Below are 17,130 nucleotides of genomic sequence, written 5' to 3'. Positions count from 1 at the left end.
AAGAGGATACAAAATAACGTTGTCTTGTCACATAGACAACAGTGCCGTCAGTTTAGTTTCTGTGCCCTATATTTAAAACTACAGGTGTTTGCAAGGAAACAAAATAGGTATATCTTTTCGTCTCAAATTGTAAAGTTTAAAGACAAATGATCAGTTTTTTTCCCAATTTTCAAGAAACAACCACGAGAAGTACAATGCACTTTGGCGAAGTCACGCTGTGGCAACTGCTTGCTGCGATTGGTAAGTGTCATTCTTTTATTTCCGTTTCTCTGTAAAAAAAACCTTAATATTTCTGCATTGTGCATGAGAATGTTTGACAATATCTAAAGGAAAGATGACAGGAAACACACCATTAGAACTTATTGATTGCTATTATTTGAACGATAATCAACTTCACAGATTTTATTCATTCAAGCCATAGGTGAGTCGTAGGTTTTTCAAAGCCGCTTTCAATATAATTATTTTAATGCATGTATTGATATACATTTCAATAAAATTAAACCCAAACCGGATTTATTTACAACTTATGAATACAAGTACTGTACAAAGTCTTTACCTCCCGATTCACTGCAGGAAAGGACATAATGATGAAGTGAAGTTTTTTGATTTTGAAATGTCTGATTAATGCAAAGCGTCTTTTTAGTCGAAGTTGCATCCACGTGTCATATATTTTAATAATTTAAAAAAAACAAAGAAATAGTCCATTAAGAAAATGAATTTTTCAGCTTTATATGTGTATCAACCAAATATGGTGTACACCTTTGTCTTTCCATGGAAAGGTTTCAACTTAATTGTAAATATGTTTGTTAACATGCATCTTTATTCATTATTGCATAGCTTTATCAAAATGTTTTCCTGTAGTAATTCTATTACAAAACAGTGTCAATGTCTTGATCTTCTCTTTCAGTTTTTTGCTTGTCACCAGCTGATGCAATCAGGGAGATAGATGCAACAGCGTACACTATCAGTACAACCAGCACCGACCCCACTGAGCTGATCCAAGGGCTAAAACAAGGCGACAATTTTCGTCCAGTGACAGGATTCAGACGCGTCGATGGTGTTCGGAAGGTTCGCTTCGAACAGACGTATAATGATATCCCGGTTTACGGCTCGGTAGTCGTCATGGAGAAGAATTCGAACGGGGAATTTTACGATGTTTCTGACGGGGAGCTATTCGAGGATATCCTAACGGACTTGGACGACACTGACCCGATGATAACTATAGAGGAAGCTATCGATGTCGCCATAGCCGCAACCAGTGATGCAGAATCTGCGTTCAAATCTGAAGCCGTTGTCGACCTCCTAGTCTCTGATGAAGGCGGATATGCCCATCTAATTTATCGCGTAAAATTTCTGGCGAAAAAGGGTAGCGGCTACTCCAGCCCGGTTGTAATCGTTGACGCTGATACCGGCGAAGTTTTGAGAAGTTTTGAATCCCTGATGACCGAATCTATTCAAATTGGCGGAGTTGGGGGCAATCTCAAGTTCGGAAAGTATGTCTTTGGTAACCCTGCGGGGAATTGTTCCACTGGAGGCGGCAGCAGCACCCCACAGCCCAACGCTGGACCAACTACAGCTTCTCCCGAGCATACGACCGAACCGTCATACCACGACGACGACGACTGGTATTGGACTGAAGAGAGTTATTCAGTTGGCACAGACGACAAGTTGTTAATCAGACGACGGCGACAAGCTGAGTCTTGCAGTGCTAACCAATTCCCAAAACTGACCGTCGACAAACTGGCTAACGGCAAATGCGCGCTAAAGTCAAAAAACACCCAGATATATCACGTCCAGGGAAAGTCTGCTGAGCAAGATCCCGGACTGGGTGAACTCCTGAAAGAGGTCTACTCAGTTGACTGTGTCAATAATTTCAACAATGTCAACGATTTTGCAAACGGTGGTTACAGCCCTGCGAATGACGCGTTTTTCTATAGCGAAAAGACATTTGAGATGTTTCAGAAATTGTTGAAGAAACCAGCCGTGAAAGTGGAACCTCCAGGTCCCTTGAAAATTGCTGTTCATTTTGGTACGAACCATGAAAATGCCTTCTACTACAAAGATCGCTGTTTCTTCGGCAATGGTGCCACCACCTTCTACCCTCTAGTTGATGTGAATGTAGTTGCTCACGAGCTCGCCCATGGTTTTACCGAGGACCACTCTAACCTTGAGTATACAGGAATGTCAGGGGGTATGAACGAAGCATTTTCGGACATGGCCGGGGAAGCCTTAGAATATTACCTGTTCGGAAAGGTCGACTGGATCGTTGGAGGAGCTTCCATGAAAGAAGCAGGTAAAGGACTTCGGTACTTCGACGATCCTACAAAGGATGGGCATTCCATTGGCCACGCCCGAGATTTCAGATCCGATATGGATGTTCATCTCAGTAGTGGGGTTTACAACAAAGCTTTCTACAACCTAGCCAATAGCAATGGTTGGAACGTGGAAAAGGCTTTCAGGGTCTTTGGCACTGCCAACGTTGTTTATTGGGGAGCCAAAGCTACCTTTAACACCGGCGCCTGTGGGGTTCGCAAGGCAGCTGCTGATCTGAAACTACCCACTCAAGATGTTATTAATGCCTTCAGCAGCGTTGGTGTCACCTGCACCTCAGCTAAGTAATAAGGATTGTCTACCATGAAAGAAGATCAACCATAATAGCTTTATGCAATTTATTATAATTCTGCTTATTCTGCCTTTATCCTTTTTTTTTTCTGAGTATGGCAAGAACTTTTGGTACAAATAAAAGCTGTTTTACTTTGTTACATTTAAATCATTACGTACTGGCGGACTTTTTAAATTAAAGAGCGCTATACCCCTGCCGGAAAACGTCAAACCAACCCGTATTGTTTGTTTCCCGCGGACGACCTGTTTTGAGGGCCTTTATGTTATCTTACAATTTCCATATAAACGCTCTCTTTTCTTCGTCCATATCTATTCAGTTTCAATATACATTTATCAGTGGAGTGCTCAACTTGTAATCGTGCACATTCGGTAGTTATTTTATCCTGATAGTAATTTATACTCATCCCATTACTGTATCAATACATCGTCACGGTTTAAATAGAAAAAATGTCATCGCATCTAAAATAATCGAAAATATATGCGTTATGTGTTTATTGAAACCCTCTGAGTATCAAGTCCAATTCTTATTAAAGGGATAATAACTCTTCGTATGAGGTCTATATTTCACAATAAAAACATTGTGAATAACTCAATATATTAATCAGAAATATAATATATTCTGTTTTACGACAAAAACAGCAGTTATAGCTATTATTTTGATATCTGAGCTTGTCTTCAAACCACGTGACCTCCATTGATGGTTATACTCTGTTAAAATCTCTTAAGAGATTTTAACAAAAAACCAAACTTTTGAGAAAAAAAACAGGGACTAACTTTGAATGTAAAAATGGATTCATTAACCATTGGTTAGCATGGGAAAATTGTTGTTTACTCCGTGAAAATTCTATTATCCCTTTAAGCAAACCGCTGGCACACGTCTCTGAGCTTTTAAAAAAGGCATACATGCAACTTTGTATAGCTAAATTTTGATTTTCCTTGAAATTTCCACAACTTTTCTTTAATCTTTCAGACACACCATATCGATCACCGACGACAAAATCACAATCTATAAAACCATTTTTTGAATTCCAAGTTTTGAAGTTTTTAAACTCTCTTGTAATGGAGCTGGCGAGGAAAAAGCAAAGTTGATAAGTTGGTTAATGACCGGTGTACCATGAAAATCTGACTCCCCAAAAATTTGACTCCCCAGTCAAATTTTCATAATGTAAATGTGACTCCCCCTATGAAATTTTGACTCCCCCCACAAAACTTTATAAATCTTATTTAATTTGAGTATATTACTTTTATATTGTAGGATGCATAATGAAGGATACACTGGTACTTTTTTAATTTGCAGGTGAAAATTTTAATGAGAAAATAAGAAAACTAAAAATGACTCCCCTATGAAAAAGCTATTTATTTGATATTTGGTGATCATTTCAACATCTTTCCCTTAAGTATACTTTATGAAGAATATATTGGAAATATTTGAAAGCTTGGTGGTAAAATATTGGGTGAAAAAAATAATGAAAAATCTTCATATTCATACCCAAGGGATTTGGACTCCCATGAAGAAAAGGCCCTATTTTATATTCAGTCACCATACCATTGTATTCCACATGGTTTGCATTGTGACATATATTTTGTTAGTATTTAAAAGTTTGGTGGTGAAAAGTTTGGTGAAAATTGATAATTTTTGAAACAAGTATTCATCTTACTACCTGTAGGATTTTGACTCCCATAGCCTTTTCATAGGAGTCATTGGGTGGAAAAATACACATTTTTAATTTTCTTATTTTCCCATGAAAATTTTCAAAAAGTGCCAATGTATCCTCCATTATGCATACTACAAGATAAAAGTTATATACTCAAATAAAATAAGATTTATAAAGTTTTTTGAGGGGGAGTCAAAATTTCATGGGGGGAGTCAGATTTTCATCATGAAATTTTGACTGGGGGAGTCAGATTTCCATGGGAGTCAGATTTTCATGTTACACCGGCCATAATTTCGAGGAAATCAATATTTCGCATCGTTTTCGACCAACCGCATTTGTTGAATTTTCCTGAAAGATTAATTGATTTTCTATATAAAGGTGTAACTTGTATTGTAGGCCTTTCAGTATCTTTCATTCAGGCTTCTCCGTTTCAAACGGTTAGGCCCTACTCATAAGGCTGCTGGGGTACCACGTGATTTTTAGAAAAATAACTGAACAAATCCATGCACCAAAATAATCTAAACCCAATATTATAGTAATGTGAAGTGGAATTTTTATGGGGCAATCTGAAAATTCTTACTCCTTTGATATGCCGCGCTCAGTGAAATCGAGTTAGATGTGTCTTTGCATATATATCTATGTCACTGTTGGCTTGTGTTTGTCACTACAGTACACATGTTTATTTCAAGACAAAAATTTCAGAGACTAAATTTGGGGGCAAAACGATGAATCCCTAACTAATACCTTAAAGATTTACACATGACTTTTTTTTACAACCGTTATTATCCAAGAATCCCCGAACTGCTTTTTCAAAAATTGAAGTAACACAGCTGTTTAATAATTTTGGTATGTGTGGAGTCCTATCCAACCAACTTTTTTTATTGTGCTATAATTAAACAAGTGCCCTTGTAGCAGATTCTGAAAGAAAGATATATATAATGTACACATTTTCTATTCTTGTAACTTATTAACATTTTCCACCACTGGCCCAACACCTCAGCTTTTCGTGCTATCAGACACTACCATTCTATAGTTGGTCATTATTATTTTCAATTGAATGACCACGTAAAACTGCCATCCTTTGAAACGCGCCCAAAGCACTTTCAATAGATTTTAAATAGGACTGTTTGTGTCAAGGTATCAGTTTTATGTCTCTTTGTGTGTGTATATTATACCGAGTAAAAACTAAAAAAAATTAAAATATTGGCGATCTGAAATGATAGCAGCTTGGACAAAACATCCATCTTTCAATATTTTATTTTCCTTTAAAAATCGCTTTCAAAACCGTAAATTGACAATCTTAGTAAACAACTTCAGCACTAGAAAAACCAAAAAATCTTCTGCTGTATCATTGCCCAGTGGATGCTCACTTTTACTTAGCTGAAGTGCAGGTGACACCAACGCTGCTGAAGGCATTAATAACATCTTGAGTGGGTAGTTTCAGATCAGCAGCTGCCTTGCGAACCCCACAGGCGCCGGTATTAAAGGTAGCTTTGGCTCCCCAATAAACAACGTTGGCAGTACCAAAGACCCTGAAAGCCTTTTCCACGTTCCAACCATTGGTATTGGCTAGAGTGTAGAAAGCTTTGTTGTAAACCCCACTACTGAGATGAACGCTCATGCCAGCTCTGAAATCTCGGGCGTGGCCAATGGATTGCCCATCTTTTGTAGGATCGTCGAAGTACCGAAGTCCTTTACCTGCTTCTTTCATGGAAGCTCCTCCAACGATCCAGTCGACCTTTCCGAACAGGTAATATTCTAAGGCTTCCCCGGCCATGTCCGAAAATGCTTCGTTCATACCCCCTGACATGTCTACGTATTCAAGATTAGAGTGGTCCTCAGTAAAACCATGGGCGAGCTCGTGAGCAACTACATTCACATCAACGAGAGGGTGGAAGGTGTCGGCACCATTACCGAAGAAACAGCGATCTCTGTAGTAGAAGGCATTCTCGAGGTTCGTACCAAAATGAACGGCAATTTTCAAGGGACCTGGAGGTTCCACTTTCACGGCCGGTTTCTTCAACCATTTCTGAAACATCTCAAATGTCTTTTCGCTATAGAAAAACGCGTCATTCGCAGGGCTGTAACCGCCATTTGCAAAATCGTTGACATTGTTGAAATTATTGGTGCAGTCAACTGAATAGACCTCTTTCAGGAGTTCACCTAGTCCGGGATCTTGCTCAGCAGACTTTCCCTGGACATGATATATCTGGGTGTTTGTTGACTTTAGCGCGCATTTGCCGTTAGCCAGTTTGTCGACGATTAATTTAGGGAATTGGTTGGCATTGCAAGATTCGACTTGACGTCGGGTAATATTGGCATTAGCCGTAGCATTAGATGTAGTATTCCAGTCATAGTCATACCAATCCCAGTCGGTGGAGTTGGTGGTGACCTCGGGGGCAGTGGTAGTTGGCCCGGCAGTGGTCGGGGTGCCACCACCGCCACCACCACCTCCAGTAGAACAATCTCCGGCGCTGTTGCCAAAGACATATTTACCGAACTTGACATTGCCACCAACTCCGCCAATTTGAATAGATTCGGTCATCAGGGACTCAAAATTTCTCAAAACTTCACCGCTAAGCGCATCAACGATTACAACCGGGCTGGAGTAACCGCTACCCTTTTTCGCCAGAAATTTTACGCGATAAATCAGATGGGCATATCCGCCTTCATCAGAGACTAGGAGGTCGGCAATGGCTTCAGATTTGAACGCAGATTCTGGATCACTGACGGCGGCTATGGCGATATCGATAGCTTCCGCTATAGTTACCATCGGGTTAGTCTCGTTCAAGTCCATTAGGATATCCTCGAATAGCTCCCCGTCAGAAACATCGTAAAATTCCCCATTCGAATTCTTTTCCATGACAACTACCGATCCGTAAACCGGGATGTCTTTATACGTCTGTTCGAAGCGAACCTTCTGAACACCATCGAAGCGCCTGAATCCTGTGATTGGACGAAAATTGTCACCTTGATTGAGACCCTGAATGAGGTTGATGGGGTCAGAGCTGGTTGTATCGATAGCGTACGCTGTGGCGTCTATCTCCTTGACAGCATCAGCTGGTGACAGAGAAAAAACTGAAAAAAAAAAACGTTAAGGCACTCACTGTTAATGGACTACAATTAGCAATGGGATATAGGTGTGTTGATGCAGTGTATATTCTTCAGCGATCCAGCTTCACGCTACGGGTGATCAATGATCTAAAGTTTTGTCTCACTAATATTTGATTCCTACTGATAAAAAACTGCGTTAGTCTAGTTTTTTGTCTTTTTTGGTTATATAAACCTATTCTGAACGATTGAAATATAAAGTGAAAATTTTGACAAAAATAAGCACGATGAAAATATATACTGATACAGCATTTATTATCAGTATTTTATTTTTAACAATAGGCTATTCAAACGTAATGATATTAAAAAATAATAATAAACCAAAGCACTCTTTTACCTGCTGCTGCCAGCACATACCACACCCTGAATTGGCTTAAGTGCATGTCGCGCCTCTTCTCTCCTCTTTTGAATACCTTGAATTCAAATTATGACTGATTATAACTGATTCCCTGTAGAATTATTGGTGATATATCCTTTCTGTTACTCGACATATGTATGTACGATTTTCTTAAGGACTGTCAAAGAGGAATAGATTTGTATTTTGCATAAATAAATTAATGGAGTCAACGAATCTATGTGTGCGTTTAACCAATTGAATCTTAATCATTTCTTCCACGATAATTCAACATAGGCCACCTCACCTGATTAGTACGTCTTTTGGTTAGCAGATTGGCAAAAACCGCTCCAAGATGCACCGATCGTATCGATTCTTATACGTACGCAAAAACCAAATCACATGATCCACCCGTATGGCATAAATGACGTGGAGATGATCTTTCATTAAAAATCCATTTCAATTCACTGTCATTATTCCCAGATGGTTCTGATGGCAATGACTGAATTTACCTTGACCCGAACAAAATAACCAAATTGATTTAAAATTGCTTTTGGGGGTACGAAGCCATGAATGAACAAATACTTGACGATGGCACTGGTCAATTTTCGAAAAACACTAGCAAATTTCGTTTTCATAGAGCATTCCCCCACGATACTTACCGTATTTGGCAAGAAATTAACATTTAGGGGGGCACTGTCCTAAATTTCCCTCATTGACAAAGATTGATTCAGTACAGTCTATAGATCAAGTCGCTGTAAAATTTATAGTACATGCGCACAGAGTTGGGAGTGAAGTGCCCCTCTTCCAAACCCCCCAGCCACATCTTCGTATAAGTCGCGTTGTGGACAGTTTCAAGTAAGAAAGGGCATGGCTTGTATTGATCATTGTCTTTTGTAGATACCCCGCAGGTGTATCATTCTGAAGCGTGTTTATGAGCAATGCAGGTTATGCAGGTTGGCAAATCGCGCACTATCATTATCAGTAAAGTTGAAGGTGCGCTTTAATTGCAAACACGTGTTGTCGACGGGCAGGTTATGTCGTCAATTGCACCGTTCGAAACAATTATGTTGGAATATCTGCTTTCGTGTAAAGGGTAAACGTAAATAAATTACCAGGGCCAAGTTCAATAAAGGTCGTTTAGCATAAACCGAAGTTTCAATCCAACGTGTAACTTAAACGAATTTTAACAGTGTTTCATAAACCATGTTTCACACAAACAAACGGTTTAAACTCCAACACGGTCGGTTAAGTTTATACTTTCATAGGAGGTAGTTTAAATTTCGTAAGCGTTGGATAAATATGACAAAGATCCTGAGGCTTGTCTGAAATCCTAAAAGTTTCATGTCTGCAAGATTAAGAAAGAGTTTTTAAACAATGAAATGCAATTCTTATACAGCAACTGATTAGGAAAATTCGTATTTAGAAAATATTTAAAGAGATAACAACTGTTCATATGATGTCCATATTTCACAAGAAAATACATTGTAAACAACTCATAGAAATATATGAATTCTATTTTAGCACCAAAATAGCAATAATTCTGGAACTTGTGCTTGCCACCACATCACCTGACTTCCATAGATGGCTACACTCTGTAATATTTTCTTAAGAGAATATTACAAAGAAAAAAACTCTTTAGAAAAAAAACAGGGGCTAACTCTGAATGTCGGAATGGATTCATTTACCACTATAGTAGTCCTTTACCCCAGGAAAATTCATTTTTTAACCAAAATGAACAGTTCATGATCTTGTTCCAGAAATCTTGCTTCAGATTTTTAGCAACAGAAGCAATTCTCTTGGTTATCATGGCAAGTAATAAAGCAACAATTGAGCGTTCTTGGTATATTTTTTTACCGTCAATTTCAGAGATTGTGTACAGACAGTAAAGCCAAGTAGTATGAAAGATATATATATATATTAGGGGTCTTTTATTTTGTTCATAGCAACATCATGCATTCTAGGAAATTTCAATTCCAAGTATGATCTGGATAATGCTTAAACTGTTCCAACACTATTTAGCTTACCGGCTTATAAAAGACAATTTTTAACGTCGTTTAGATAACCGGCCTTTAGATATTTTATCCACTGGTTAGACTGATACACTAGTTAGTGCTAAACACCTTTTTTAAAACTGGGCCCAGATGTTTTGTGAAAATTGCTCCCCGGCATAGCATTTAATAACTACAAAAAATCCAACCATATTGAATGGCTCTTTTTATTTCTTTCCAAGAATTATGACTCGCAGTTTTTGTTTCTATGTGCAACACACAAACTTTGTTACCCACGTTAACTTGAGATTATAACCCCCAATAAAAAATGCGCCGTGAAGAATACACACAACTTGCCTCAACAACGTGCGATTCATTTGATGGGGTAGGGCATTCAACTTTGACACTTTGACAATCTTACATACAACTTCAATTTAGTGCGTCATTAAAAAGTTTAATTTGATGTCCAATTTGTGACTCTGATAATGCACCTGCATACACGTGCAAACGTGTAGTGACGAACTTGTCACTTGTGTAAGAATCTGTAAGTTAAAACTATCAGGCAACACCTGCAAATGGTTTCAAGTCAATTTATTATTTGGGTGGTGTTCAAAAAACTTTCGCATTTTGTTGTTAGTTAGGGAGACCTACTACATATACCTCTTGACTGAAATTTTGTCAATTGATACATTTGAGAGAAAAAATTTACTCAACAAATATTTTGCCCATCCGAAAAACGGAATCTTTTATTGGCTTTATCATAATGCTTATACATATATATTTTATGCACGTATATCATTTAGCAGGCTATTCTGTATCAAATACTGAGGTATTTTTTGTTGCACACATACAAACAGAGAGACAGACACGCAGATATGCACAGGCACATACGCATACATTAACACTGTATAACATGTTCCTAATTGCGTTGGTGATCTCAGAGCCACAGAAGACGAAATTTACTTTATGTGTCCCCATTGTGAGGAAGTTCGATGTAAGCTATACCAAAGTGTAGGTACACTGTATGATGTTTGTTGCAACAAAGTGATATTCATAAATCATATGACGTGTGAAAGGGATCCCACTATTATTGCACTGGAAACGTTTTTACAAAAAGCCTCTCAACTGTAAAAAGTCAATGTACATGCTGGCGTAAAATTATAAGATGCAATAAATAATCTAACCCGTGGCCAATAAGAGAAAAAATAAATTAAATGGAATTGTATGGTCCTAAAAGAATTAATTTTCTTGGTATCCCCATGTAACCAGCCACCGTACTCATGACCACAATAAATGTGACGACATGACGATTAGCCACTCGCAGGAACCCAGCTGTATAGTGGTCTCTAATTACGCCACTGCCATTATTTCTTGCTTAATTCTATTGTAATAATTTGTCACACCTACGCATTATATAGCCATAAAAACGATTCTATACTCTGAAGTTGGCTCAGATTCAAAGGAATCGCACATTGAGCGATTGCACGGTGTATCGGTAAGTTAATAATTTTCTTACATATTCATCAGTATTCATCATATTCATTCATCATGTGTAAAACGCTGAAACTGCGAAAAGTCGAAATTTTTGGTCAAGGGGAAATTTTGATCGAGCAAATGTGATTAAGTTTGGTTTTCCAGGGGAGATATACAATTCTTATCCACCTGTAGTACTTACAAATCTTACGCAAATGTTTTTTCTCTTTGAGAAGATGCTTCAATTTTATTATTTCAGTATTTTTTTAAGGTAAAGAAGTCACAAACATGCGTCTCATAGCGGAAGCAACTTTACTGCTGCTGGGTAGGTGATACCTATTTTACATGCTTAAAAACAGTTGCCTTCAGGTGCATATTACATTCAATATTTCTCTAACCCTAAGGTAGCACTTTCGCATAAAATACGGAATATAAGGCTACAACCAACCACAGTAACAAAACACGACGTTGCGTTTGACGTACAAGAACATTTATGGAGATTGTTTTAATATTGGATTCAAACATATTTATTTCCGTCAGATTCGATTTGTATCTTACCTGATCATACGGGGTGTACGTCAGTATTGATATTAAAATTCTTTCGTCTAAGCAAACACTATCACTGAGCCAGTTATTTCTTTTTCCCCTTTTGGTCCACTGAAGCAATGTACTCTTGTGAGGCAGCAAGGGAACTCAACGCAGAGGAGGTGGCAACAACGGGTCACTTCCAAAACGCGAACCAACTTATCACGTCTGCCGCCTACGAGGCAAGCAGTAGTCTAAGCGCCGTAGAGTCTGTGAACGTTCCAAAGGGAACACTTGTCAGACTTCGCCAAAAGTGGAATGGTATTCCGGTCCGTGGTACTGTGGTGGTTGTGGAGGAAGACAAGGGCCATTTTGACAGCGTGGTCGCTGGCCTTATCTATGGCGACATCAACGGGGATATATCCGACCTAAAACCAGCTCTTTCAAAGGCAGATGCCCTGGATATTGCAAAGTCTGTTTTGTCAGCTGCTGAAGTTGCTACAGTCGCGAACGAAGAAGCTGATATTGAAGTTGCAATTTTCAATTCCAAAGCCCATCTTACCTGGAAAACACGCTTCACCATGGTCAACGATACAACTGGATTCAGTGAGCCGATCTTTTACATAGATGCTAACGATGGTGCCATTTTGTTGACATTTGAAAGCCTCACCAAAGAAAAAGTTGACATCAGGGGCGTTGGTGGAAATGTGAAAAGCGGCAAATGGGTATACGGCAATGCTGCAGGAGACTGCAGTGAAACTGGAGTGACTCAAGCTCCGACGCAAGCCCCGACGCAAGCTCCGACACAAGCACCGACTCAAGCTCCGACACAAGCACCGACACAAGCACCGACCCAAAGTCCACCGTAAGTGACATATTTGATATGGCCCTGCAAAACGCTGGTTTTTGAGACGTGGAAGTATATACTGCAGCAACTGAGATTTAAAGCACGTGTCCTCGTGAGAGTGTAGCTTGAGAAGTTAAAGTATTAAGTGTAACAATTTTAAATTTCATTCTGTTCTTACAAATGCACAAGCAACGAATATCAAAGAATTCAATTCATTCATTTCAGGTCCATAGGGTGTTGGAGGAACATTGGCTCAGGGTAATTATTGATCAAAGTGACAGATTACAATTTAATTTGTTATTTTGATATTTTTACGAATCCAGTTTGGATATTTGTAAATATTCTCATCTGTATTTTACTTTTCCTTAATACGATTTGAACAAACTACGAGGCACATTGAAAGATATCAACAGTGTGTCCAAAAAGCAGACCTTAATTGTTTTATATCAACTGCCGGAAGAGTAGTATCTCTGGAAAGAATTTTTATCTATGATAATGTTAGATGACAATCCAGGTCCCATATCATATGGGTAAACAGATGATGAATGTTTCATCTAATGTTCTCGCCTTTGTCTTTCGTTAGAAGTATCTTACATTACTTGCTTTGTTCTTATTCAATCATCACATTGCTTTTTTGTTTATGAGCAATATTTGTGATATTTGCAGATCGGCCAAAAAGCGCCAGGAGACGTGCAGCAGTAGAGGCCATGGTTATCTTCCTCTCGACCGCGCAACCGGGACAAGTACCTGCTCTTTCTCCACGCCTAACGTTCAGGTCTACAACTGTGGTGGACAGGGATCCATGAGCATGACAAGCTCACAGATGGATGCACTTCTGGCACAGGTGGGCGTTTATAATGTCGACTGTACCAATGATTTTAACAATGCCGCCGATGTCACAAACGGAGCTTACAGCCCTACCAATGATGCCCTTTACTTCGCAGAGAAAACCTATGAAATGTTCCAGACCTGGTCAGGCCTTGATGCCATCGTCCCAAAACCGGTGAAAGTCGGTGTACATTTTGGCGACAGAATGGAGAACGCATTCTACTGGAGAAATCGCTGTTTCATAGGTGACGGTGACACGTACTTTCACCCACTGACTACCCTTAACGTCATGGCGCACGAACTTGCTCATGGTTTTACAGAGGACCATTCCGGGCTTGAATACCGAACCCAATCTGGAGGTATGAACGAGGCCTTCTCTGACATGGCAGGAGAGGCCTTAGAATACTATCTGTACGGCGCTGTTGACTGGCAAGTCGGCCAGGACACAACCAAGAGCGGCGGTGGGTTGCGAAGCATGTCAAACCCTCCTAGTGATGGTAGATCTATTGACCACGTAGACAATTACTACGACGGCCTAAACGTGCATTACAGCAGCGGCGTGTTCAATAAAGCGTTTTACCTTCTCAGCACCTCTGCAGGTTGGGATGTCGAAAAGGCCTTCAAGACCATGACCTTAGCCAACAGACTGTACTGGAGCTCAACGTCGACATTCCAAGCAGGTGCGTGTGGCGTCATGAAAGCGGCTGGTGACTTGACCTACGACCAAAATGCCGTGACCACTGCGTTTGCCGGCGTTGGTATAACAGTTGGGCCAACGTGTTAGTCGTATGCTCTATTCTGTATTGGCTTGTAAAGGCCTATAGCATTTTGTAGCCCAGGTGATGAATAAAATTTCTTAAGAGAAAATTTTGTCTTGTTTGTTGCTCACAACGTTGACGTTTTGCCGAAAATTGTGTTTTTCATCTGCTTAAAAGATAAAAGAAAAATATAGAAAAACATTGAATTATAATGATGATGATGATAACACATTGAAAAGTACATTTAAATTTGGGAAGGATTACGCATTAAGAAGAGTATTCTGTTTTTTATTTCAATTCTGCTCAATTAACTTTAAAAAAGAAAAGAAAGAGAGCCAGAAAAACATTTTGTTAAAAATAAATAGAGTTACAGCTTAGGCTTCGTTCACATGCAATGTCTATTTTCTAAATTCTATTTTCTATTCGCGCTAGCTTATGATCACGGTCTGTGCACTGAATATCCCGCTGCGTAATTACTGGCAGCGCGAGCCAGTTACTTATAGTAGCTTATAGTAACTGGCTCGCGCTGCCAGTAATTACGCGGCGGGATATTCAGTGCACAGACCGTGATCATAAGACATGCCGCAAATAGAAAACTCTATTGATCTCAAACTTACAGCCAAAGGCATATGAATACTGCACTATTTCCGTTTTAAAACTTTTTCAAACCATATCTTTATCTCTACATATCCTGCAAAACTACATGGGACTTTCTTTCCCAATTCAGTCCAGTTCAGTCCATAAAACCCTCAAATAAAAGAATCTCATGTTTTCTTCTGACATTTAAGCTACAGGAAAAATGGCAGTCAAGGTGACTGGTCATTCATGGTATCAGGACAACTCCCCCCCCCCCCCCCCCCCCGGACAATCCCCCCCCGGTCTATTCCCCCCGAGCAATCCCCCCCACCCCGGACAATTCCCCCCAGGACAATTCCCCCCGCCCCGGACGATTCCCCCCCGAAGAATATATAGGGGTCTATTTATATACATATATTTGTAATAAAAAATTAATCCTTTAAAATATATTACGTTCTCTACAGATATAGAAATTTGCTCATAAAGGTTAGGTGGGTACCAATATAATTGCACTTTTTTTTCACATGGTTCTTATTGACGTAGGGCCTATTTATGAATCATATTAGGCCTATTCGGGGACGCAGAATGTTATTTCTCCTCCACGTTTTTTTTTTATTATTATTAATTCATTTTTGTACAGGAGAGGTTGGACAAACGAGATTCGTTTTCGAAAGCCATCCTCACACTCATTCAGATCCGCGTAAACAGAGCTAAAGTTGTAAAACGAAAGCTCTCGATGTAACTGCCCATTGCGTCGGCATAGGATGCTCTGATTGTGCTTGCTACTCTTCTGTGTAAAAAGGTACGGAAAAGTAGTACATAATGGGCTGCAAGCAGACGACCTCGTCCCAAATGGGGCTAAATGTAAGGCGTAATTATAGATATTGTAGTGAAACAACATGATATCTGAAACAAACAACAATGTTCTGCTGGTTGTAGCTATTTGATATTTTAAAATCATACAGACAATATGAACACAAAGAAAGGCCGACGTAATTTTTGGTATTCACGTTTTACTTCAATGTAATTTGATTGTTGTTTTCCTCCATATAGGCAAATGGATAGCTATATATTGCAATTAGATCCTCTTGAATTACAAATGTTTAGTGGAAAAGTTTGGACATTTTTGTCCAACTTGTGCTCCTCCTTTGGGAAAAGGTCCACCAACGCGGGGGCGTCTCGATAGTCCGAAGGTTCATTGGTCCGAAGGTTCATTGGTCCGAAAAGTGGTAACATTTTCATTGATTTTTTAATCAAGGGTTCATTGGTCCGAAGGTTCTATAGTGAACATTCGGACCAATGAACCTTCGGACTATTGAACCTTCGGACTATCGCTACGGCCCCACCAACGCCAATAGCTCAGAGGCAATGTTAGAAATAAATACATATGTATCAAATATTACCCTTAATCAAGGAAGTGGCATTTCCATGAAACAAAAGCAAATTTTCTCTATAATGAAAAGAAAAGATATGGGACAATTTGGAAGTATATTAAACATGCTTTGTGAGTTTCGGGGTGTTGTTCTCTCTCTTTAGGAAGGAGTTAGCAGGTACTTTTTTCTCTGGAAACAGGGAAAACCCCCTTACCCTTCCGATCTACCTATAGATTTCAAATTTTAAGAATGATGTTATCACTACAAACATATTTTTTAAAAATAGGTGCAGTGCACACTGTAAAGGAATGCCTATATACTGTTATTGAGAAATGTTAATTGTTACTCTTCACCTCTAAATATGGAAACTTTCCACCATCCACCCTGCCCAGAAAGTTCATATTTGCCTCTGCTACATTAGATATCCAAACAGATCACACAGTTGAGATGCATACACCTGGAAGCAGGAGTAAAACAATTAACACAATGGCAGACACAAAACTTTACAATGTGGGGGAGGAGAAGAAGGTAGAAAATATATATTCACTCTCCTGCATTTGGTATGTCTGCAAAAGATATAAGAAAGAGAAAATATTAGAATTGATTGGTGGAGTGCGTGTGCTGCCCCCTGTCCTGGATCGACCTACTAGTGTGGTATCATGAGATAATTATAGCGATGTCTATATGCCTAATGATTTGCATTTTCCAGCAATGCCATTTATATCATTTCTTTCTAGCCATATTTTATTCTTCCTTCCAAAACCAAATCAAGCACAAACATACGCTTCACCTCACCATGCTAAGCACTTGGTTTTATCATATTCACAAAAAAGAAAGAAGCAAGCTGTTAAAAATCCCAAAATAGCTGTTAACAATGTATAAGTAAAGAATGCTATCACTCAATATGCCCTCCATCTGTCATCCAATGGCAAAGTTTAAGGCATTACATTTCATGGATCACATTACATTTCTTTGAAGAATCCACAGCTAACGCATTGTTATAAACAACCCTCCACCAGGAATCCTGGAAGAATGGG

At 39.2% G+C, this 17,130-nt stretch overlaps 3 protein-coding genes across 3 annotated transcripts; 2 read left to right on the top strand and 1 right to left on the bottom strand.

The window, feature by feature from the left end:
• The first annotated feature begins 10 nt into the window (after positions 1-10).
• LOC106154862 (uncharacterized) lies at positions 11-2,833 on the top strand. The gene is made up of 2 exons (XM_013529382.2): positions 11-240; positions 908-2,833. Exons 1-2 carry the CDS (start codon positions 147-149, stop codon positions 2,617-2,619), a joined length of 1,806 nt encoding a protein of 601 aa, XP_013384836.2. The 5' UTR covers positions 11-146; the 3' UTR covers positions 2,620-2,833.
• Positions 2,834-5,061: 2,228 nt separating this feature from the next.
• On the bottom strand, positions 5,062-8,453 carry LOC106150509 (uncharacterized). The gene is made up of 2 exons (XM_013523365.2): positions 7,726-8,453; positions 5,062-7,355 (listed from the first exon to the last, which is right to left on the bottom strand). Exons 1-2 carry the CDS (start codon positions 7,769-7,771, stop codon positions 5,650-5,652), a joined length of 1,752 nt encoding a protein of 583 aa, XP_013378819.2. The 5' UTR covers positions 7,772-8,453; the 3' UTR covers positions 5,062-5,649.
• A 2,944-nt stretch (positions 8,454-11,397) lies between these two features.
• LOC147762940 (uncharacterized) lies at positions 11,398-14,246 on the top strand. Its single transcript, XM_087009920.1, has 4 exons — positions 11,398-11,511; positions 11,850-12,576; positions 12,784-12,816; positions 13,225-14,246. Exons 1-4 carry the CDS (start codon positions 11,475-11,477, stop codon positions 14,168-14,170), a joined length of 1,743 nt encoding a protein of 580 aa, XP_086866046.1. The 5' UTR covers positions 11,398-11,474; the 3' UTR covers positions 14,171-14,246.
• The last annotated feature ends 2,884 nt before the right edge of the window (positions 14,247-17,130 follow it).

The sequence above is a fragment of the Lingula anatina genome, chromosome 3, assembly GCF_051362555.1.
Source record: "Lingula anatina isolate TDL-2025a chromosome 3, LinAna3.0, whole genome shotgun sequence".
NCBI classification, from domain to species: domain Eukaryota; kingdom Metazoa; phylum Brachiopoda; class Lingulata; order Lingulida; family Lingulidae; genus Lingula; species Lingula anatina.
This window is presented reverse-complemented; position numbering and strand designations above follow the sequence as displayed.

Coding starts and splice junctions, on each gene's coding strand:
- LOC106154862 (XM_013529382.2), top strand. CDS start 147: ATGATCAGTTTTTTTCCCAATTTTCAAGAAACAACCACGAGAAGTACA. Junction 241..907: donor GCAACTGCTTGCTGCGATTG/GTAAGTGTCATT, acceptor CTTCTCTTTCAG/TTTTTTGCTTGTCACCAGCT.
- LOC106150509 (XM_013523365.2), bottom strand. CDS start 7,771: ATGCACTTAAGCCAATTCAGGGTGTGGTATGTGCTGGCAGCAGCAG. Junction 7,356..7,725: donor GTATGTGCTGGCAGCAGCAG/GTAAAAGAGTGC, acceptor TTTTTTTTTCAG/TTTTTTCTCTGTCACCAGCT.
- LOC147762940 (XM_087009920.1), top strand. CDS start 11,475: ATGCGTCTCATAGCGGAAGCAACTTTACTGCTGCTGG. Junction 11,512..11,849: donor AGCAACTTTACTGCTGCTGG/GTAGGTGATACC, acceptor GGTCCACTGAAG/CAATGTACTCTTGTGAGGCA. Junction 12,577..12,783: donor GCACCGACCCAAAGTCCACC/GTAAGTGACATA, acceptor CATTCATTTCAG/GTCCATAGGGTGTTGGAGGA.